Source organism: Lissotriton helveticus, chromosome 10 (assembly GCF_964261635.1).
Source record: "Lissotriton helveticus chromosome 10, aLisHel1.1, whole genome shotgun sequence".
NCBI classification, from domain to species: domain Eukaryota; kingdom Metazoa; phylum Chordata; class Amphibia; order Caudata; family Salamandridae; genus Lissotriton; species Lissotriton helveticus.
Genome location: NC_136071.1, coordinates 686292008 through 686317194, shown reverse-complemented (window position 1 = coordinate 686317194; position 25187 = coordinate 686292008). Strand labels below are relative to the sequence as shown.

General features: G+C 42.4%; 1 protein-coding gene across 15 annotated transcripts in view; it reads left to right on the top strand.

Moving 5' to 3' along the window:
• KMT2C (lysine methyltransferase 2C) overlaps window positions 1-25187 on the top strand; it is a 1799940-nt gene that overhangs the window by 208451 nt on the left and 1566302 nt on the right. For 10 of the 15 annotated variants that reach the window (XM_078663232.1, XM_078663238.1, XM_078663228.1 and 7 more), the window contains exon 2: window positions 22945-23057. In XM_078663232.1, the coding sequence (XP_078519358.1) occupies window positions 22945-23057 (113 nt within the window). The remainder of the gene's footprint in view (window positions 1-22944; window positions 23058-25187) is intronic. The other 5 variants (XM_078663231.1, XM_078663229.1, XM_078663237.1 and 2 more) reach the window with 1 other exon arrangement.

The window sequence follows — 25187 nt, the reverse complement described above, 5'->3', positions numbered from 1 at the left end:
CACTGAAAAAACCATAGGTTATAGACCATATATCGTTAGGAATTAGCATTTAAAAAACCTTATTTTACCCACACAAAACCATTGAAATTCCATATATAGTTAGTTGCACTAACTATATATCGCGCACCCGCAATCCACTGCTGATGATGTCACATATTACATCATTCATGACATGGTCAGTGACATCACTGATGACCTCACTGATGACATCTCAAATTACATCACTGATGACATGACTGATAACAACATCCAGTGATTTTTTGTTTCTGTAAAGTTTAAATATGTCTTACATATTGAAGAATGAGTGGATGTGTAAGTGTCTGGACGAAGGATTTAGTAGGTGCATGACTGACTGTATGACTGAGTGATTAAATGTGTCTCACTGAGTGCATGGGTTAGTGACTAAACTGTCTTAATTTGTGCATCATTATGTCTGTTGTTCTATAAACTGCTGCATGTGTTGATCAGTAGCTATATGAGTAACTATATGGGTTATTGATTGATTGCCCAAGTATTTGTATGGGAGACTGAGTGTGTGTGTGGCTGGCTGGGAGGTGTATGACTCTGTGCAGATCAATGTGTACTTGTATCAATGATTGTATAAGAAGGTAAGTATGTGTTAGTATATGTTTGAAAATGTAAGGTGCTCTATGTTTAACTGTATAGACAAGAAAATGGAAGTGTCATTGATTCTTTACAGGACTGACTAGGTGTGTGAGTAACTCCATGGATGAGTGGCAGACTGTGAGTGTCTGTATAGGTGTATGAGTGCATATGATAGTGTTGTAAAGATGAGTGATTGTATGTATGAATGATTGTATGGGTGAATGAGTGAAGGTGTGTGTAGACGTAGGAATCAGTGAGTGCAGTGCGTATGTAGTAACTAGTATTGGTGTGTCAATGGTTTCAAAAATTATACTCTGTATTTAACACTGGGTGAAACAGAGGTTATATTAAAATGTGAGGAGATGCATTGTATTGTCACATGAATGATATCATCAGTGATGTGGTCATTGATGTCAAATGAGATGTCATCAGTGATGTCATCAGTGATGTCACTGACCATGTCATGAATGATGTAATATGTGACATCATCAGCAGTGGATTGCGGGTGCGCGATATATAGTTAGTGCAACTAACTATATATGGAATTTCAATGGTTTTGTGTGGGTAAAATAAGGTTTTTTAAATGCTAATTCCTAACGATATATGGTCTATAACCTATGGTTTTTTCAGTGAATTTTCAAGGTTTTGTAAATGCTAATTCCTAACTATATATGGTCTATAACCTATGGTTTTTTCAGTGAATTTTCAAGGTTTTGTAAATGCTAATTCCTAACTATATATGGTCTATAACCTATGGTTTTTTCAGTGAATTTCAATGGTTTTTTAATAGCAAATATCATAAGCTGTCGAATGTCAAGTACGTGGTAAGTAAAAACATTTTCGTGTTTATGCACACTGATCTGCTTTGAATGCTGCCCCCTCCCCTCATTTCTATTAGGAGTACTCTCTCTTTGCAGATAGTGAAAGGTAGTTAACGCAGGCCTTTGCCCCCGTTGTAATACGTCGTGCCTGCTTCTCTCTCCATTTGATTGATTGTTATCCAAGCATTTACTGTTTTAGAATTGGTTCTCTTTGGTTCATTCTCTATTTACAAACAAACACAGAGTCGCAATACTCTGTTTAGTCTTTGCAGATAACGAAAAATCGTGTAAAAAAACAAAAGGAATCGAGCAAAATCAGTAGGCCACTAATGGGATCTCTTTTTGACCTCGCTAAAATAGAAACATTAAGAACAACCCCTCATGACAAATACGAAACTAGTGAGATGAACTGAACTCCACACCATGATGGCTGCAATACAGCTCGGCTCCGCCACCCACCCCGCCCAAAATAACGATAAAGAGCGGCTGCCATGATTGCTCGCGGAATGGCCACGACGGAGCTACGAAATGGTGGTGCTCTCATGCTAACGCCAGCTTCAGTCTGAAACATCCAGAAACACTGTAGACTACCAATTCGATCAGTTCCGGTAGCGCCCCAATGTAACCCGGTAGAGAAGAACTAGCCCTCCCCTCTTTGACTGATGGTTCTTGTTGCCTGTCCCTTCTGTTGTCATTTAACAGAACTATTTAGCCTGCTGAAAGGGGTTGTGTTCCGACCGCTGGTTGGTGGAGACATTTTGACTATATTCTGGACCTGCGTTGTCGCGTAATGCGTCATATGACGCGCCGCGTTAGCGCATCCGGAAGTCATCCGGGGCGCGACGCGCAGCGCGTAACGTAAGCATAACAGGTCATGTGACTTGTTAATAAAACTTTTCATTGGTTCATTTTACTTTTCTTATTCTAATGATGAAAGGCTTGGTCATATGACCTAAAAATTACGCTTTTTATTACTTCCGAACATTATTTTTTCTTAAATATATGTTATAATGTTCCAGGCTAATGTACTTTCCCGGAAAATTTACAACTGTCCTGCAAGTAAAATATATTCTTTTTTCGAGAAAAAGGGCGTTTCTTAGTCCCATGACGGAGCCGTTGAGCAAAAGAGGGTTGACCTGCTGTCTTAGTCGCCGATACGCCTGAATATGAGATTCTTATCGATCACTTTATGTTGCAGGAGTAGAAAACACAACAGCCCTTGACCATTTATCTTTACTGCGTTCCTGCGTATTATACCTTTTACCCTTCATGTAATTGGTCTGCTTTATTTCACTTGCCTTTTAATGATTCTAAAACAGTGACTATTATTAAAAACTTTACCAATGTATATACTACTACCATGTTTTCTTTTAAAAACCTTTATTGTGAAAATTTCATTATACAAATACGAGCCTATAACCACGTGGGCCGGCCACGGAGCAAACTGTAATCGTATATGATGAGTAGACATTTACACTGTAGAGGAACGTAACGGGCGGGCCATTAGGTTGCAAGAACTAAGGTGTCTAACAGTTGCGGAATCGGTGGACGTACATTTTATAATTAAAATACGACAGGGCCAGTTACAATAAAATTATCTAGATATACATTTGCGGGCAAGTACCATGCGTGACGTTAATTCGAACTTTCAATAGTACAGTAATCAATAACACATCAGAACTTAATATCAATAGGGATGTCGAAATACTCAATCAATTCTCGTCCCCGCCCGCCATGTGCTTCAAAACTGCATACGTATCTCGTGATTTCAAGGTTCTGCAACCAGTACACAACAAGGAGTTACGAGTCCCATTTATTCCGGCGCCATTTTGGGCGAGGACGGGCAGGTCCAGGATATAGTCAAAATGTCTCTACCAACCATCGACTATGATGATGTTCATATGCTGTATTTATAGAGTAACACTCATCTGTCCACATGAAATTAATTTGCCACAATCTAAACATGTCATTTTAATCTTTCCAAAGATCTTCTAAATATTTGGGACCGTTTCCCTTGCCTCTGATGCTGTCAGTGCCACTTCTTTGATGAATGTACTGGCAGGTCGGGGGTTCTCCTCCAAATCTCTCTTTTATGCAGCACTATAATTAATTGGTGCCACCTCTCCATATGACGATGCATGGTATAGTTACCATAACTATATTTTTTTTCGGTTCCTCTGGAGAGTACATCGTGGCAGATGAAGCGTATAACGTACCGGGCATTTACCTTTTTTTGCATGTAGAGGAAAGGAAAAAAAAATCGAGCGTCCGAGTTCTAAGGTGTCCCAGGGCCATTTTAGTGGACCAGGCCCAAATCCAAAGAACAGGCCGCCATTTTGAGAGTCCTGTTGCAGCCGCCTGTCGCTGTAGCATCAAGAGCGGCCAAAACTCAGCTGAATGGCAACTGAAACGGTAAAGGGGCGCCCCACTACAGCAGACGAGCCTCCACCTAGGAAGGCCCGTTCACGCCGCCTCCCCCCCCCCCTTCGGGCACCCCACGCCGTTATTCGGAGCAGTATTGTAGGATGGCCACACCAGTGCAGCAACTTGCTAGACACTACCTCGGTGGTAACCGAATCTCAGCGCCTTGTGGTGTCTTCTATTCAGAAAACATTGTTGTGCTGCCTTCGACCTATTCGCCGCAAGTGCGCACGCAACTCAGCTGCATAGCTTGCTAGACACCACCTCGGTGCTAACCGAATCTCAGCGCCTTGTGGTGTCTTCTATTCCAAAAATATTGTTGCGCTGCCTTTGGCCCCATTCGCACATCGGTCCGCTACTGCCGCCATCTCACAGGCCAACGGGGCGCCCCACGCCGACTTTCAGCATTGTAGGATGGCCACACCAGTGCACCTTACTAGACACCACCTCGGTGCCATCCGGATCTTGGCATCTCAGCGCCTTGTGGTGTCTTCTATTCAGAAAATATTGTTGCGCTGCCTTTGGCCCCATTCGCACATCGGTCCGCTACTGACGCCATCTCACAGGCTAATGGGGCGCCCCACGCCGAGTTTCAGCATTGTAGGATGGCCACACCAGTACAGCAACTTGCTAGACATCACCTCGGTGCCATCCGGATCTTGGCATCTCAGCGCCTTGTGGTGTCTTCTAGTCAGAAAATATTGTTGCGCTGCCTTTGGCCCCATTCGCACATCGGTCCGCTACTGACACCATCTCACAGGCCAACAGGGCGCCCCACGCCGACTTTTACCATTGTAGGATGGCCACACCAGTTCCACAACTTGCTAGACACCACCTCGGTGCCATCCGGATCTTGGCGCGTTGTGCTGCCTTCGGCCTATTCGCACATCGGTCCGCTACTGACGCGAACTCACAGGCCAACGGGGCGCCCCACGCCGACTTTCAGCATTGTAGGATGGCCACACCAGTGCTGCAACTTGCTGGACACCACCTCGGTGCCATCCGGATCTTGGCGCGTTGTTGCCTTAGGCCTATTCGCACATCGGTCCGCTACTGACGCCGCCTCACGTGCCAACGTATTTTCTCCGCATTTTATACCCTATGCCGCATAACAGGTCATGTGACTTGTTTATAAAACTTTTCATTGGTTCATTTTACTTTTGGTTTCCTAATGATGTAAGGCTTGATCATATGACCTAAAAATAACACTTTTCATTGGATGAAAACTTTTTTTTTCCCAAACGATGAAAGCCCCACCTTGTTTCTGGATGTTTCACACTGAAGCTGGCGTCACCATGAAAGCACCACCATCTCGTGGCTCCGTCGTGGTCATTCCGCGAGCAATCATGGCAGCCGCTCCCCACCAGAAGCCTGCAGGAGTCGGGGGCCCCCAAAACTTTTGTTGAATCCTCAAGGCGGAGGGGACGCTTTCGAGAATGGGGTCCAAGACCTAGCAGACAAGCGTCCGATTTCCAAGGTGTCCCAGGGCCATTTCCTTGGACCAGGCCCAAAAAGAAAAGAGCCTGCCGCCATTTTGAGAGTCCTGTGGCAGCCGCCTATCGCTGCACCGCAAGAGTGGGCGCAACTCAGCTGAATTGCGGCTTTTGACACAGTGGACCAAAAGCGGACGGAATGGCAACTGAAACGGTAAAGGGGCGCCCCACTACAACAGACGAGACTCCACCTGGAGAGGCCCGTTCACGCCGCCTCCCCCCCCCCCCCCCCCCGGGGCGCCCCACGCCGTCCCACGCCGTTATTCGGAGCAGCATTGTAGGATACCAAAACCAGTGCGGCAACTTACTGGACATCACCTTGGTGCCATCGTTCTGCTGCCTTGGAACTATTCGCACAACAGTTTGCTACTGATGACCCACCCCCCGCGACGCCCCACGCCGGATGCCGAAATCAGTGCGGCACCCAGGCAACATCACCTGGGTGCCGTCCAGAAATCTGGACGTTGTGCTGCGTTGGGACTATTCGCACAGCCGACCGCTACTTCGTTGTTTTTCCCTAAAAATGTTTATATGTTTTTACTGTTTTTGTTTTGTTGTATATATTTATAAGTTATTAAAGTTTTATAATCTTACTACTTTGTTGGAGTGCTATATATTTTTAATGTGACACATAATTGTAAAAACTTTGATGTACAAAGAGTCATCCCTGGAATCTTCCGCTTCAGGCTCGGTCCCCTCCCCAATCACAATACAGGATGGTTTTCAGATAGTAGGAACGCGTGTGCTGTGACGGATCTCATCGAGTGTGGGCCTTGATCTACTATAACTCCTTTGAAGAGGGGTGATTCTTTACAGCTGGGGCCATAAACTACATCTGCAGGGCTAGCTGATAGCCTAGGACCGGCCTGGACAATCGGACACAGAGGAAAAGGAGTGTCAGAGGGTGCGGTAGTGAATAGGGCGAAAGGGAGGTGTCGGGCGGGCACAGGGTGTGATTCTCAGGGAAGAGCAGCGCAGATGGGGGGAGGTTTATTACCCATGCATAAGACAGAGAACGAGGGTGACCAGTGCCTGGGGGAGATGCTTGCGAGGGTGGGGAGCCATGCTAAGGATCGACAGCGTGCAGAGAGTGGGTCTGGTCAAGGCATCTAAAATGACTGCCGTGCACGACAAAAGTGTGGCATTTGAAAAAGGCAAGATGGCGCAGACAATGTTTTTCAACACTTCCTGATTTCCTTCGAATCGAACGTTAACAGACGTTGGGGCATATTACCAAAGTTAAGCGATATTTATCCCTAACGATGCTTAGCAACTAATTTTTTACCGCTAAGCATCGTCAGAAATTATCGCAGATAAACCTTGCTATTATCAAGGTTTATCGCAAATGCCATAAAAAACGACCGCAATGCATTAATATCGCTGAAAACTCAGCGATATTCATGCATTACCGAGCTAATGCTCTTAGCCATGTTATCCACCTCCCATTGGATAACATGGCTAAGAACTGCTCAGGGCAGGTGGTAGCTTTTGGAGATATTCGCGCTTAGCGCGAATATCTCCAAAAGTTGGTAATAGGAGATAGCGATGTTAGCGACTGTTTCCAGTCGCTAACATCTTGGCATGCCCACTTTGCATGTCATTAGTGATAAATATCACTGACATGCAAAGTGGGGCCCAAGATGGTCGCTATCTCCTACTAGCGGTTGCTAACTGGTGTTAGCAACAGCTAGGTAATACAGAGATAATTTTATCTCCGCGAAGCGGAGCGCTGTTACAGATATATATCTTTTTTTTAACGTTAATTTCTCAAAATCCACTGAAGCACATATATTGAGACCTAGCAAAGGCACATCGAGCTACCAGTCCCTACAATTTTGCCAAGTTTCGTGCAAATCCATTCAGCCGTTCGATTATTATTATTATTTTTTTTTTTGCCCCGCGGGGCCCTTTTAAAACCTCCACATCAAACCTAGGGGGTCAGGGAGGATCTACTATGCCCCCTTATGGTCATTTGCCCCTTCGCTTTGGCCTCCTCTTGTCTCTTGATCCTACCGAGAGACAAGATGGCGGCCGCTACGGACTGTTTGGAATGTTTACAGACGCCGGAGAACCAATCAGCTTCGCTTCACAAAGCTCCGTAACGCGTAAAGTCCGCGAACCGGAGCGCTGCCTGGTCCGCTGTTACAGATATATATCTTTTTTTGAACGTTAATTTCTCAAAATCCACTGGAGCACATATATTGAGACCTAGCAAAGGCACATCGGGCTACCAGTCCCTACAATTTTGCCAAGTTTCGTGCAAATCCATTCAGCCGTTCGGGCTAAAAGTGAGGCCAACCGCCCTATGGAAAACTCAATGTTAAAAACACGTTTTGGGACCCCCCTTTTTTCTCGGCCCCCCCTTGACGAACCCCCCCCAAATTTTCAGGGGCTGCTCAGAAACAGAATGTTCCATTTTCCTGAAAATTTCTGCCAATTCCGTCCACAAACGCCAAAGTTATTAGACATAGAATTTTCAAAAATCCCATAGAGAAAAAATCCTAACTATATATACCTACTGGCGACCGCCAGTAGGTAATATATATATATATATATATATATATATATATACACATATATATATATACATATATATATACATATATATTCTCACACAAGGTTGCCCCAGTAAGAACGGCCAACAATGAAGGTTACCCTCTGATGCTGCGGAGAACAGTGCAGGCTGCTTCTCACTTCCATCACCCTTCGCGGCTCAACGCGTTTTAAACTACCGTTCTTGTTCACGAGCCATTCGACAAAGAGACAACAGCTGCTGTATTGTGCACGTTTGAATTTATTGTAGCTCTGCCCCAGTGGGCGTGTACCATGCCAGATTAGGCGCAATGCACTGTGGTCCATGTAGTATTCCACAATAACAGTCCAAGTGGATGCTGCTGTAGTCCCCAAATAATGTCATTAAAAAACCCCAGTGGGCTGACGAAAGTTAAAAAACACGGGATGCACTGTTTTGATACATCCTGCAGCTTGAGCCTTCAATTCTGAACCGGCACCCAGGTTTCTAGGCGCCGCAGATCCACCAAACAATGACATTATTTGGGGACTACAGCAGCATCCACTTGGACTGTTATTGTGGAATACTACATGGACCACAGTGCATTGCGCCTAATCTGGCATGGTACACGCCCACTGGGGCAGAGCTACAATAAATTCAAACATGCACAATACAGCAGCTGTTGTCTCTTTGTCGAATGGCTCGTGAACAAGAACGGTAGTTTGATACGCGTTGAGCCGCGAAGGGTGATGGAAATGAGAAGCAGCATGCACTGTTCTCCGCAGCATCAGAGGGTAACCTTCATTGTTGGCCGTTCTTACTGGGGCAACCTTGTGTGAGAATATGTTAGCGGCCTGCCTGGTCGCAAGAACGGCTCGCCACCGGCGGTGGATCTGCGGCGCCTAGAAACCTGGGTGCTGGTTCAGAATTGAAGGCTCAAGCTGCAGGATGTATCAAAACAGTGCATCCCGTGTTTTTTAACTTTCGTCAGCCCACTGGGGTTTTTTAATGACATTATTTGGGGACTACAGCAGCATCCACTTGGACTGTTATTGTGGAATACTACATGGACCACAGTGCATTGCGCCTAATCTGGCATGGTACACGCCCACTGGGGCAGAGCTACAATAAATTCAAACGTGCACAATACAGCAGCTGTTGTCTCTTTGTCGAATGGCTCGTGAACAAGAACGGTAGTTTGAAACGCGTTGAGCCGCGAAGGGTGATGGAAGTGAGAAGCAGCCTGCACTGTTCTCCGCAGCATCAGAGGGTAACCTTCATTGTTGGCCGTTCTTACTGGGGCAACCTTGTGTGAGAATATATACATATATATATATACATATACATACATACATATATATATATATATATATATATATATATATATATATATATATATATATATATATATATATATATATATATATATATATATATATATATATATATATATATATATATACACATACATACATACATACATACATACATACATACATACTTGGGCCTCTTCTCTTTTTTGTGGAGGAGTGTTGTCGGATTTCTAGCGCGAGTGCCAGGATCGCGCATAAGAGGCCCCCACAGCATCAAGTTGGCCTTGGCACATTGGCTTCTACTTCGGTTGATTTTCTTTGCATCCAGGTGACTGGAACGACCTTTGCCCACCTCCAGGCACCGGGACGATTCACGGCAGTGTTGTGGCTATTAGCTGCACGTCGGGCGGGGTACATTGCTGCCTTGTCCCTGCTTATTGGATTCCTGGGACTCTGGGGGTTGTTGTGGTTTTGGGGACTCGGGAGGACGATATTTGAGGGACACAATGAAGGGGTTGCCTACAGCATCACGCCAATCCACCCCCGCTACATGATGCATCAAGAACAGTGCATTATGGGACTTGCAGGCGCCATGAAATTGGGCGCGCAATACATCGGCAGGTATGACTCAACTTACCTGGGGGAGAAGCGGCACGCTTTGCACCAAGATGGGGCGGGATATTTAAATCCGGTAGTGACGCCTGCATCATGCGAGCACCCCAGGCGCTGAGGAAGGCAAGACGACGAAATGCATTCGCCATAACCTGTGCCATCAATAAAGTCCTCCTGTGTTTCCCCACTTGGGCCTCTTCTCTTTCTTGTGGAGGAGTGTTGTCGGATGTATATATATATATATATATATATATATATATATATATATATATATATATATATATATATATATATATGTGTGTGTATATGTATGTATAATATATCTTGCATTGTAAAGGAATCTGTGTGGTACAGGCTGTTTTCAGTTGATACATTTTTGGGTAATTCATTTTTCTTTCACAGATTTGCAGCCTTAGTCATATTATGTAGTTATAGTCACAAGACTCCAAGTTCAAAATAATGTTTTTGCTGTAGTTATTGGGCCTATACGTGGGTATTTATTTGGGACCTAGGACCTATTGTGCACTTGTAGATGCAGACAAAATAGAAAAATGCAGGGATACGTTTAAATGATGATCTACGTACGAAAAAATAAGGGGTCCTGTGGAGAGTTCCACCGCCAGCAAATATCACATTTGGCAACCAGAGAGACAACACCAATTAACGTCCGTTCTGCCTGTCGGCTGCCAAGATCTTCCAATATCTTTAGTAGGGCCACTCCAGCGGAAAAACCTAGGGGTCGATCCAGCACCCAAAAGAGTTCTTGTTTTATCCTCTGATAGTGGCGAATCATCACCGGGCAGTCCAAAACCACATGATAAAAGTCTGCATTGGGTGCAGAACAAGGGAATCAGTTAGGTCAAGGTATCCTACCAGCTCGATGGGGTCATGTATGTCAAGTGAAGATAATTTAGCTGGATTAGTCTAAAGCATGTGGAGATAGCTAGCACCCCGTGCCATTCTAGTTTCTCTCCAGTCTGTATCATCCAATTTCCCGATCCACCCCACCCAACGCTGTTTAAGTGCATCGAATTGGCTAATAATTGGGGAGCATTTAACTTGGGAGAAGGTGCCCGAACAATATGCCCGTCAATATTTTGGTTTTGAGGTGCTGACTTCAGGGACTTTGGTATCCGGAGGAATGTTGGCAGTAAGGACGTGACGTAATTGTAAATATTTGCGACATTGTTCCTGGGTAAGTTGGTATCAGTCTTGAAGCTCCTGGAATGTCTGTATTTGGTCTCCTGCCCACACATCCCCCAGAATCGTGGTGGCTATACTACCCCATCTTTAAAACCCCTCCAGCCTCCTGTGTGTCGTAACCACCTGCCTTTCTATAGGGGGTGGGGTCAGTAGCGTCAGTCTACATTCCCAACCAAGGAGTTGGAGAGAAGATATCCAGATCAATAAGATCACCTGAGTAATATCTTGGAGGGACTGAGGTGTTGACACGCAGTACAGTATATCCATGACCTTGTCAAGGGCCAACAGTGAAGACTTCACCTCGGTAGGTCGGATCGACTTAACCACCGCTAATCCAGCCTTTAATAACGATCAGCTGTGAGGCCCGATAATAACAGTGGAGATAACCATCCTTAGGCCTCCCTTGAATGGGGACTGTCAACCATTGGAAATGCAATTCAGGTACAACCACTTGACTAGAGAAATGAACGAATGATGGAATTGTGATTGTGAAACCACTGGTTAGCAATCGGGAGTGGGGAATTCTGAAATGTGCGCAGGATGCGGGGTAAAAATCATCATCATCATCATCTTAATAAGGGGTATGCAACTTAAAACATGTGGTGGAAGCTGCACCCATAAAATGGCAGATATTAACCATATCCTTCTTAATCAATATTTGTTCATAGTACTTTAACATCAAAATGATCGAGATGTCTGTAAGAAGAAATACTGCATGGTTTCACAATTTAAATAGTATATGAAATGCATTGTTTTACTGCCAGTATAGATGCCTTCAGTTTTATTGCTGTAAATAATCAATCTATTCATAACACAATACTTAAGCAACATCCCAGTCTGCCTCTGTAATTCAGTTGATGTACGTTCATGTAGTAAGTCATCGGCATTGACCATGAAGTTGTTTTCCCTACATTTTGGCTCACTTTTCTTTGGACACAAGAAGGCTTGCCAGGTGGTCACTGGAAAACTGTGACAATAAGGAGGAGGCCCCCCATGCTTTGTCCAGGTCAGCATCCTGACTGCAACACATATTTCTTTTTGTCTGTAGCCTACTCTTCTAACAGATTTGACATGATTTTGGTAAACATGTTATATTATGAATCCGGAAGAGATACATGCCTGTAGACTGCGGGTTTGTCCTTGTTTTAGTTTTTGAAGATTGATCTTATTTGAGGAACCTATCTGATTATTTGTATTGGAGCTGTTCTTGTTATGTAATTGAATAGGAAATTCAAGAATGTTGCCCTTCACAATGGCTTTAACTTATAGATTACATTTGACATCCCCTTGGGCCTGCTGGCACATATGGGCTTTTGCAGTCATATCAGTTTTTTTAATTTTAAAAGTACTAATTTTCATTCCTTACAATTTTAAGGAAGCTATTCGGTCACATTTTGTAACTTGGTATATAGTTTGCCAACATACTCCACCCATTCTTCGTTGGAAATCGTTGGGGTTACCAGCGTCTCTTTAAATGCTAATCAGTTCGCTAACCTTTTCTAAAAGCTTTATTCGTTTAAATTGGGGTTTTTTACAAACAAGTTAGGCATGTGTCCTTTTCCGCGCAGTTTTCGAATGTCCCCCTTCTATTTAGGGGCAATTTCAATACCCTGTGGAGCCTTAACATTTAAATAATAGTTCTTTTACTATTTTAGCAGGACCGACATTTTCAGCAAGTAGCTCGTCAGCTACTGGTAGCTCTCCAGCTACCTGTAAGTAGCTCTCCAGTGTGCAGTCCAGTTAACTAAATTTGAAGCTTTTGCGTGGCTAAATTAATATATGTATATCAAAATTGAAAGGTGTGCCTCTGTGACGAAAATTGTGTTTATTTTCAGACCTTCTAAGCTTGTTTGGAGAGCAATGGTAGAGTTACCAGAATATATTTGAAGCCGATATTTAAGTGATAAATCATGTGGCACTGGGGAAAACATATTACTGATATTGTTACCGTTGTGCCAGGGTTAGCAGCTTTGGCTCCTATGTATTACCCATGTAAAAGCATTGCAAATTGACAAAACCTTTTTTACATTGCTTCTGGTACCCTGCATGATGCACTGAAGTGACCATTGCTGACAACCCTGCACAGAAGTGACACTGCCATTAATCCTGCATTGTGTGGCTACTAATGTATTCTTGTCTGATGAGGTCATTATTACTTCTCATATAATATCAATAGCTCTTGATGATTTTCATTGAGCAAAAGTAGCTCTTGTTGAAGAAAATGTTGGAGATACCCCTGCATTAGAATCATTACTTGTTCTTGGTGTCGATTAGATTAGCATTTCTTGTCTTTACACTTAAACTGCATTAATTTTTGTCCTATTTTGCTCATTGTAGACCATTAGAATTACTCAATTGATCATGCCTGTGCTATTGGCTTCATCTAATTATGTTGCTTGTGAGTGTGTGTCTTAGTTACACGTTTGTGTTGTCCACCTCATATGTTTTGTTGCCTAATTTCTTGTTGTGCTGCAGAGGTTCCACATCTTTTCAATTAGGCGTTTAGTTTACATAGAATTTGGACTTCACCTTCTTCATGTGATCTGTTATCTGGAGGTTTATTGTGTTTTTGGGATCGTTACCCATTTTTCATTTCCAGAGCTATTCACAGAGTGTCTTCTGTGTCCCCTTCTGCATCTTTTTAGATAAGGCTTGATAGCGCAGCTGTCGCCGTGGTCATTCAAACAAGCATTGGCATAGCCAATAGGTCTCGCTTTTGGGACCTTATAAGTATTTAGTTATGCCGCACAATATCCTTGGTGCAACAACATCAACTGTTGCATGGCTTAACACTTATAAGGTCCCAAAGGCGAGACCTATTGGCTATGCCAGTGCTTGTTTTACTTGTGCGATTACCCTGCCTTCTTGCTAGGAAACTTTCCTTGAAGTATTTGCTAAGAAAAAAAAGCAAGTGTGTTACCTCTGTACCAAAGTCAGGAGTGTAAGAATGTTCTAGAGCCTGGACCACATATACCTTGTAGTTGAGTATATGCACTCACAGAATCGGATTGGATGAAAATGTAGCCAATAGATTAATAAGACCATCATGACCATGTGCCTCCTCTCCATTATTTATTGTTCCTGAGAAAGGAGTCGATCTAACAATCTATATAGATTATAAAGTAATCAATGGGATTCCAATCAAAAAAATATATCCCATTGACTTTGATACTCATTCTACTAGATGTGACCGACATGCAAAGATTTTCATCAATCTTTGACAAAAGGGAGCGTATTACTTAGTATAACTTACTCAGAGATGCAAAGAAAGGAAAGCTGCATTTTCTACAAAGTTTTGATTATTTGAATACCAAGTCTTGCTCTTTGGATTCTGTAATACTACAGCTGTTTTTTAGTAATTTATCAATGAAGTCCTAACAGGTTTTTGTGATGTGTTCTGTATAGTTTATGTAGACGATGCATATCAGCAATGTAAGCAAGGGTGCTAAACACTTTATTTTCACATCACATTACTAACCACAATAACCAGTGGGCTAACCACTACCCTTGGGATCTGGATTAGCGTCCTACTCACCATAAAGAGTTCAAATTCCACTTGAGGAGTATTATGCACTATATAAATCCAAATAAATTTACGAATGGTTTGAGGGAGCTATGCTGGCACTGTAGACAACAGGTGTAAAGACTTTCTTTGAGCCACATTTTGGAGGTAGCTATGTTTGTATTAATGTATATGTATCAATAAGCTTGCAGGTAGGCAAAAATCAATGGATTGTTATGTCCATAACGTAAAACAAAGCAAGAATAAGCAAGTGTTATTAGAAGACCAAAAACCCGTCCACCTCTTATCCTAAATATGGAGACGAGAGCCTCAGAACCGTCTTGCATTAATCATACTTTGCCAACTCCAGCATCTGGTTACAGCATGAAGTAGTTCTAATGACACTGCCTTCCTAGTTAATAAACGATTCTCCTTACTGAAAGTTTCATTTCTTAGAACATCGTGTGGCATCAATGCAAAATCTTCTCACGTGGCCTTGCGCAAATGTGATTTCCTGCAGAAGAAGATCTATTGCGTCCTCTAAGGACCAATAATTTCGCCAGAAAATTGGTTTTGTTTGTTTCACGTCACATAATTGATTATAAAAACCTGCAAAAGAAGCAGTGCAATGGAGAGCAAGGTCGGGATTTTACAAAGCGGAGGCGGCCTCGAAGCAAGCTATTTTTAGAATACAACACGCTAGCAATCTCTAGAATCAAATCCGGTTTATGTCACGCCGCCACTGCTCACTACGATGAGATCAGCTGATCCTAAAATAATTTCAATTATTCAATGAATTCAATGATTACTAGCTCTGCTCACTTATTGTCATGCACTGCTGGATTGCAGGTGAAGATGTGGCCTAACTGTCAGAGTGTGGAATTGGGGAACCAGGGCGAGTCAACATCCTGTGATCCTGGGCAAATAAGTCATTTATCTACAGTGCCTTAAAACAAATCATTAAAAGCTTACCTTGTTTAGTGTAACCAGGCGCAAAATAAAGCTGCATAAAAAGTAAATACATTTTAAAAAAAGGAAGGGCACTGAGAACATGCGCTTGCTTAATTTGAGAGGTAGAATATCAGCTCTTCTCAGCAGGGATGCAGTACTTTTAATTTTGGAGTACCTGCACTTCTGACAAGCAAACAGGTACCCTGGCAGGAACATATACTTAAGTTTTTACATTTCAAGCACTGCTACTGCTCTCGAGGCCATTAACACACAAAATGGTGAAACACACAAGGGCACAGTTCACAATTAGTAATCGATGCGTTGTGCAAAAAGGATCCCAAATGTGCTAATATGGTTTGGACCCCTCTATCAACAGAGTCTCAATTATGTGAGCGGGTGTGGTCAAGGGGCAGGAAGGTGACCGGAAAACCCTTCATGGCTGACACTACCAGCCCGAGTGAAACGCTGAACAGCGTTCTAGTGGTGGAACTGGACACGCACTGTGATGAGGCTAGGCAAGTTTATAGGGAGGACGCCAAGCTGGGAGAAAGGTGCAGGAAGGCGGAGGTGGAAGCAGCACGAGAGATGGAGAACCAAGGACGGAAGACCAAGATGTCGTTAAGAGAAGACAGACTGAGCAGCTTCGTCAGGCAAAAGACGTGAGAACACCAGGAAGTCTGAAGGGGTGGCGAGAGGAGGAGACACGACCCCCATCAAGACTGGAAGAGGTGCCAGAGAATGAGGCGTGTCGGGGAGCCAAGACGCAAACCCCATCGAGACTGGATGAGGTGGCCGAGAGAGTCAGAAAGCTGAGTTGCCACATCTCCGGGTAAATGCCACACAGGCCAGGTCGCTGCTGCTCTTTAACGGAGCCATGGCCTCAGGCAAGTGATGGGAAAAAGTGGCAAATGACCGATGGCATAGAAAGGAGAGGAATTAACAAAACAATAATTAAAACATTAGCAAAAAGAAAGAAACCGGAATACAGGGGAGAGGTATAGAGAAAAATTTGAGTAAGAAAGATGAAAGAGAAGGAAAGTAAGAAGGGAGGCAAAGAAATGGGAGCAAATAAAGAATAAAACTCGGAGAAATGGAGAGCGAGAAGAAAGAAAAAAGAGAACAAGCATTGGCCGCACAGCCGTGAAAGTGACGTGGCCGCAAAAGTGATCGCGATGCACTTAATGACCCATGACGGAGGAAAAACAGATGGCGGCTGCGCGCGTAACCGCAAGCTTGAGGCCAGCCAAAGCCTGTAGTAGCACTTTCAAAACCCACTTACTAAATGTCTCGCAGCGCATGCGCTGGCTCAGGCGAGACCTAAAAAAAAAGCACTTTTGGGAATACTACCAAAGTGGATTTAGCTCTTGCCATATGTTGCTGGCCAAGAGTACATACTTTGGGCAGACCTTTTCTGCTTCCACAAAATAAATGCTTACTTTCCAAGGGCTGTAATCATTTGTTTATCAATTGTGTGAGCCAGAGCTCTTTATCAATAGTAGCAACTTTCACAACAGAGCCTTAACGTAAGTCAGACACACACCACTGCAATGCTATGTATCCCCTAGATACTGGACACTTCAATTATTTGTTCCAGTACCTGTATGAGATCTGTAATTAGAATTCAATTTCCGTTTCACCTCTGTGATGTCTGCATTAGGTGCACTTGTTTATAAAATAGTGAACCGGATTATTTATTATGCTTATGTATCCGCATCAATTGCAGTAGTTCAGCATGGTTTCGTTTTTTTCTATGCTCCAAGTCTGTGCCGCTGCTCCTCTAATCAATGCATGGTATGTCATGAATTGGCCCAACGCAATTATTGCACGTCTCTATGTTTTCCTCAAATGTGTGAATGAACCTTTTGTAATATGTGACCCACCATCCTAATCCTGACCTGCATCCGGAGGCGTTTTGTCCCTTATCTGGGATCACCTCTTGGATTGGTAGATCCGGTGCTTAGACTGCTCTTGTGTTAATTTTCTTTCTTTCTTTATTTTTTTAAGTTTGTCTCAATATTTTTTGGATACTGTAAGCAGACATTGGTTTTCTACTGTTCTTTTCCTTTTACCCAGTACTGCTTCAGTTATTACATCACCTAGTTTCATTCTTATGTCCTTTTCCTCTTTCTGGGTTTTCATCATCTCCTAACAGTTTCATTGTTTACTGGAGTTGAGCTGCATGGTAGAGTATCTTGTAGTTGGGAGCTTCCAGTAAAACCTTATCTAATGGTCTTTGCAATTTGTTCATTTGCCCCCTTGTTCATCCAGCTCCTGTATCAATTTGGCCATGAATTGTGTGGTGTGTGCAGGTGCTACTCTAGACATTAGGGACAAGGGGAGTTTATATCAAAGTGAGACAGATTGACGAATTTTAGTTACTGCGTTGTTCGAATGTCCTGCTTTTAATATATCCTGGTAATTGTAATTTAATAGATCTTGGTAATTGTAATTGCATTTATATATCGCTAACTTAGACGAGGCGTCAAAGTGCTCTTTCAGCGAGTAGCATGCAACTCCGAAGCCCATAAAGGATTAGTGGTGAATTAGTATAGTGAAAATATTAGAGTATTTTGAGTGATGAATATGTTAGTTATTTGGATTGAGAAGGATAATGGGGGGATAGAAGAGGGAAAAAGGTTAGCATTTATATAGCGCTTGCCACACTTGATGGGGTGTTGGAGATTTTTGGGCAAGTAGCACGCTACTTCGGAACCCATAAAAGATTAGTGATGATATATTCTTACGCCAAGGTATTTCAGAGACTCCGGCTCCCAGCGGGGCTACTGTTGTATGTGTACTCTCTTCTTATTTTATCATTCTCGGTGGGAATAGGCATGCTTTTTTCAAGTTAATTTTTAGTTCAAGTGCTGTCCCATATTTAATTTAGAATAGCAATTAGTTCTAATATATTGACAGTGGAATGCATGGTGAGTGTTCAACAGTGTGTATGTTGTCTGTTAGCTATGTGCATTCCCCATTCGGTGCCTTGTCTCTTAGTCTGAACACTGGCAGCTTTATGGCTAGTGTGAAGAATAGCGGGGAAAGTAGATACGCTTGTTTGGTGCCTCTACCTATTTAGCACTACTGAGATATAACATGTCCTGTGTACACCATTACCAGTTGTCCTGCGTACACCATTACCAGTTGTCCTGCGTACACCATTACCAGTTGTCCTGCGTACACCATTACCAGTTGTCCTGCGTACACCATTACCAGTTGTCCTGCGTACACCATTGCCAGTTGTCCTGCGTACACCATTGCCATTTGTCCTGCGTACACCATTGCCAGTTGTCCTGCGTACACCATTACCAGTTATCCTGCATATAAAAGTCCAGTCTAATTCAGGAATTTGGCTTCCATTCCGACTTTTTGAGCACCCCTAAAAGATAAAGCCAGATATGTCAAAAGCCTTTTTGCATTTTTATGGCTGAGTATGAAACTGCTCTGGCTTGAGTGTATAATTTAGGGTAGCAACGGTAACCGTCTGTTACCTAATGTCTTTCCTAACTTTAATATGTATTTAGCAATGACTGGGCAAAATGATTTGACATCAACAGGTTTCAGCCTGTTTTTGGTAATACCACTGATTGTTCCTGTAGTGAACTATAGGAGTACTCCCTCTTATTTTGCTTCTTCATACATATTTAGTAGACTTGAGGCCAGTTCTGCTTTATAGGTCATGTAGAACTCCGATGGGAGTCCATTTGACCCTGGTATCTTGTCTGTGACTAATAGGTCTATTGCGAGCTTAATTTAAGTGTGATAGGGGGTGGCAATTGTTTTGCTTTGTTTAGGTATATTATGAGGAAGTTGGATAGAATCCATGTATCTCTTTATTCAGAAGCGTCCCAGGCCAGTAATAATCATTGCGCTCTCCTAGCTTGCTTCTGTTGGCAGCGCCTTAAAGGGCATCAGTCTGCACTCGCCTTGTAATTATAACAGGGGAGCTTCTTCCCCCTTCAAGTGTCATTTGTAGGGGGTCGTGATGTGAAACTGACCATCCTAGGTATTCTGAAGTGAGCATTTGTCTAAATATGCCGGAGGTTCCCTGGAACTTGTCTAGTCTGATATTTATGTTGTGTACCTGGTAGTAAAATGAGTATTCTGGTGTTGGAGTGCATTTCTCTCAAGATGTCCTCCATCTGCCACCATTTTAGCTAGATGTTGAATTTGTGTGTGATTGTGCGGCTCTGCATTCCCTGTGTGTTTGTGTGTGGGGGGGCCTTTATGTAGTTCCGCATTTTGGATGAGATTGTAGTCCGTTCACAAGATTCCCCCTGTTTGTAGTGTCTGTAGAATGCTCGAGGCTAGTAAATCTAAACATTGCACCTAATTGACATTGAAGGCATATATGCTTATCACAGTTATTTATCCGCTGTCTAATAGAACCCTCTTGTATGATGTATCTACTTTCTCAGTCTGTGTTGTGTTCATATTTGTGATGGGGCTCCTGTTGCTGCCCATATCAGCACGTCCCTCATGTAAGCTGAGTAAGGGGTACCAAATATTTCCTCTTCCCAGCTCTTTTTTAGATTCTAAAGCAGTGGTTCTTAACCTGTGATCAGAGCACCCCTGGGGGTCCCTAAGGTCTCCCCGGGTTTCTGCAACTGTTACAAAATTAAATATTAAAATCCATATATTAAAATTAAAGTATATACAAATGAAAAAGCAAAATTGAGAATGATTATTCTATATTTGACTGTATATTAAAGGAAATATTTCAATATTTGAGCATGTATTTGTTGTATACTTGTTTTTGTGTTTTATTGTATTGGTTTGAAGTTCAAATCATATAAAATACGTTAGGCTGGGCTCCCCAGCTTCCAATAATGACTGAGTGGGGGCCCCCGAAGTTCATTAATTATTCAGTGGATGTCCACAGAACTCAAATGATAAGAACCGCTGTTCTAGAGGGTATGACTACACTGTTTGTTTCTTAATTCACACATCAAAATGTATAATTAGCGATGTTTTTAGTTTGGGGTGATAGAACATCTCCTTCAGCACAATTATTGCAGTGATCCCGGGAACAGGCTCTGCTGATGGGCCTTCTTATGGTGACATGCGTACCAATATCTATTTTGGTTCCCTACCTATCAATGTGCATTTACCAGGCCATTCTAATAAACTCTCCGTCCCCCCCCTCCTCGGTCAGAGTCCTGAACTTGCAACAGCCCATGTAACTTTACAACTTGACTTTCAAAGTGTTTTTATTTTTTGTTCTTTTTTGTTGTCTTGTGTAGTTTTAGACGGCTGTATTTCTCGGACTTTCAAGTCCTCCAGGCGGCCGCCAGACACCGCCTTTGTCCCATTTCCTGTGTGCATAAATACTGTCTGCAGTAGTAATCGTCTGCTGGCAACATGCCGTCCCCTGGTGTTGAGATCTGTGCTCATCCTTCATGATGTGTCCAGTCGTCGTGTGTGATCACCAGCCTTCTGTTGGCAGCGGTTCAGTCTTCCTCAGGGTTTTCTCTGTGTCCTCTTCAGATATGTCTTATACTGTTAGTTGTTCATTCCTGGGTGCACCAGTGTTGTAGAACCACTTCCACTTGAAAGGCCTTTTGCGCTGCTGCTTGTTCCTTTGTGGGGTCCCTCTATGCGTCAATTTATTTTTTGTTGTAATGTTTACTACGTTTCTTTTAAATCCTTTAGGGCATACCATACCTTACATACCATACTATACGATGACAAGTCAAACCATACTAAACAATGACAGACCATTCCATACCATACTATACAATAACAAGTCGTAGCATACAATACATTGACAAGCCATGCCATGCCATGCCATGACATACCATACCATGATGGACAATACCATGATATACCATACTACCATAGACCATACCATACCATATCCAATCATCATAGGCCATACCATGTCATAGTATACAACATAAAAAACCACTAAGAACAATGCCAATAGTTCTTGCATAGGTGTATTCTACTGGTTTTTCCAATGCTTGCTTTAATCTGTCTTAAAGTATACTGATCCAGATATCTTGTCAAAAACCACTACCTGCTTTTTGGTGTGTTACATTTCACAGTACAGCTTCTGCTTTTACTCGTCATGAAATGAGCATGAAAGAGGTCAATGATTTAAACAGTTTGGCAACAGGGTGATGGTGTGACCATGTAGTATAAGGAATAAAATACCCTCTACAGTACATTAAAAGGATATTTCAAGTCAACTTTAAGTTCCAGGACCTTGTTAAGGAACTCTGACTTTGTTCCTCTATATGTTCATGTTACTCATTGGTGAGTTGCAATTGCCTTGTAATGGACGGCTTGGGATCATTTATCCCATATATATTGTACATACACCTGAACTCTATATATGCGTTTGTTTATATTTATGAGGGGGTAGCACTCTCAATGATGAGAAGTGTCCTCCGGGCTCCTCAAATGTCCTTACAAGAAGGTTTCTTACAGGATTAAGTATAAAGGATAATAGTAAAGTTCACACGATGATAAAGTTCAAATATTTAATCGGATATTTTTTCCATACATCTCGTTGAAATCACAAGTATGTATTGCATGATGTCATCGTAATTCAGTAAGAGCACTCAAACGTTCCAATGCATTTCGGCATTACAATCATGCCTTCGTCAGGGAACAAGTTCTGTTGGCACAAAGGAAACGAAAATGGTCTAAGTATTGAATAAAGGGGTGAGTTGCTTGTGCTGACAAAGTGAAATGTTCGGGTTAGGGCAGTGAACGTGTAATACAGAATAAGAACGAGTGAAGTGCTCATAACGTGCCTATTAAATATCAAGGAGAAATGCGCGAGTGGCGGATGGTGGTGGTTCAATTACCCAACTAGGATAAATCACAATCTCGGGGAAAAGACGCGTAGCGCGACAAGTGTTCTGGAGCACCTTACAAAATCAAAAACACCATACAAACAGCTGTGCGCCCAGTTATAACCCTTTGTTTATATTTACACACCACAGTGCTTCTTTAGTTAAATGTAACGTTTCTGTGAACTTGCACATACCCTGTAAAGTTTTATGATTTTACTTTTAGTTATGTTGTGGGTAAACTTAGTAAGTTTTTTTTGTTAATTCCTTAAATTAAAAAAAAAAATACATTTGGAACTGAGTCTCGGACAAACCCCTTCCCTTTGACTTGATTTCTGTTATACATGATGTTCTTTTGATCCAAAAGTGATGCGCAATGATGAGAAACTTCACAACTTCTTTAACCTCTGTTAATCTGCCAGTCCCTGTTTACTATTAAATCATTCAGAATCAAATGTAAGTACTTTTTGAATACATTTGCCCAGTTTACCAACTGCAGTGATGTGTTTTATTGGTTTGAATATGGATAATTCTCAGAGTGTGAATCACTGTGCCAGTTTGTTCGCATTCTCGGTAGGGATATTGTATATTTTGAAACTACATTTTAATTATCCTTGGCATTTTGATTAGGTAGTCTGTAAAACAATTAGTGAAATTCAATTTGCTGCAATAATTGCATACCACTTGACAATGTACATCTTATTTTGTAGGCCTCGAAGCAGAGGGAAAACTACCCTGGAGGATGACGATAGCATGGATGGGCAGGAGGCAGCAGAAACTGAAAACACTGTGCAGAAACCCGTGGAAGCAGGTACATTTGCTGGTATGATTTCCATGTTATATTATCAGTGAAATACTCAGGCGAAAATAACATTGATTATTTAGGTATGAAAGGTGCAAAATGCAAATATTGAGGCTCAGAGAAGACTTTGTTGTAAGTTCTTCTCATGCAGTGGACAGAGGGTGGTAGGGCGGGTGGTAAATTTAAAATAAATAACTAACTAAAAAATTAAAAGCACGTATCTGTGAGAACAACGCAACATCCTCATCAAGGCCCTTCTCTCCTCAAGGTAGGCCCCAAACTCCCAAACCAATCCTGGCGCTGCTATCACCAGCATGAGAGCAGTGCTGGGATTGGTGGGAGCGCATCACTCTGCGTTCCATTGCGCTCTGGAGCCTTTGGCTTTCTCTAACCTAACTGTCTTAAGACAGCTGGGTTAAATAATTTTTACGTACGCATGTGTGGCTGGCTGTCACAAGACGACCGGCCAAAAAGACATGCACACTTTTAACTGTAAGTGCCCTGCTCCTCTGCTACTGCCAGTCAGCAGCAGCCTCGCCACCGTCCTGACGCTCCATTCGGGAAGGGGTGAAGGAAAATAAAATGGAAATGAATTAACTTATTACCAATTTATTTTTCTTTATGAGGCCATTTCAGTGGGGCGACGCTCCTCTCAAGGAGCCACCCGCTGCTCTAATAACAGAACCATTTTCCACATCAGTGGCATCCAAATCACAAGGAAGTCTACCTGTCCAGTTTGTATGCATGTTGCGTACCTCTCTTCGTGGCAATCTCTTCCTACATTAGGACATTTTTTGGAGGATCAGGTTTGGTGGCTATACCACAAAACATTTTTTATTTTCACGTAGCTGGTTTAGTATGCTCATGTATACTTTTATTTCACATAGTTCTAACTAAATCCTCTGACCAACCGCTTTGCAAATTCCTCACTTTATCTTGAATATGTGATTTTAGTTTTGCAGGATAAATGATATTACACAAGAGAATCTTCCTGTGTACGAAGATTTTACCATACTGGTTCACTTTTCAATTAGCACTTCATTGAACGAAGTACATGTAAATTCCTTTTCTTCGGTTTGCTGCATTATCACTTGAGTTCTTCTACTGTTTTCCATTTCATTTTTATAGCTGGCTGTTTTCGTTTGCTTGTGACCCTTCTGTGTTCCACTACACCCTATCTTGCTGCATGCTATATAATTCTAAACACCATATTTCATCTGCATTCAGCATGTCGTCTGAGCATCTGTATTCATTGTATGCTGTCGATTAGGCTTTGTTTCTCTGCTGTGGCGATCCCCAGTGTTTCACTAAATCCTTCTGCAAGCATTTATCTTTGTTGGCCTTTATTTGTAACACTCTTTAAATGATGATACTTTTTCATAGTGCAGACTAAGTTATTGATGCATATGGTTAATTATGCTGTTAATGTAATTTGTCAAGCATTGTCCTCCGCAAATTATTGGAGGAGCTTAGGTTGAGTTGCTCATTAATATCTGCTTTTCACACCTTTTGTGAGTTTGTATGAGATCTGTTTGAAATATAATTTTTTTGCGTGGTCACCCCAGAATGTTTGCATTTTGCTGGACCATATATTGCTGGGATTACAAATCTATGCACTTTAACCATGCTAACCAGTAGTAAACTGCCTGCGCTCCTCTTTTAAACATGGTTAGAAAATGGCACCACCGTAATTGGCATATTTAACTTGCCTATAAATCCCTAGTACATTGTACAATGTGTACCCAGGGCCTTTAAGCTAAATGTCACTAGTGGACTGCAGCACGTCTTATGACAACCGCTACAGTGACAGTTCAAACATGGCTTAAGGCCTACCATTGTAGCCGGACTAGAGCAGTGGAAAAACTGCAATTAGACAATGCCAAAAGAAACCATTTTGACAGGTCAAAACCTTCTTTTCAAATATTAATAACTCACCTCATGTCTTTACAGTGACTGGCACCCAAAAAAGCTTTTTTCACTGCGGCAGGTCTAGCTGTCCTCTATAGAAAACCAGAGTATGTTTTAAAATGCTAATGCTGTATTTTGAGAATGGCCCCAGCTAGAAATTAAATATGAATAAAAGGTGACTTTCAGAAAGTTAATTTTCTGTGCTCGAAGTTCTTAAAGGCTAATTTGCATTAGATCTCCATC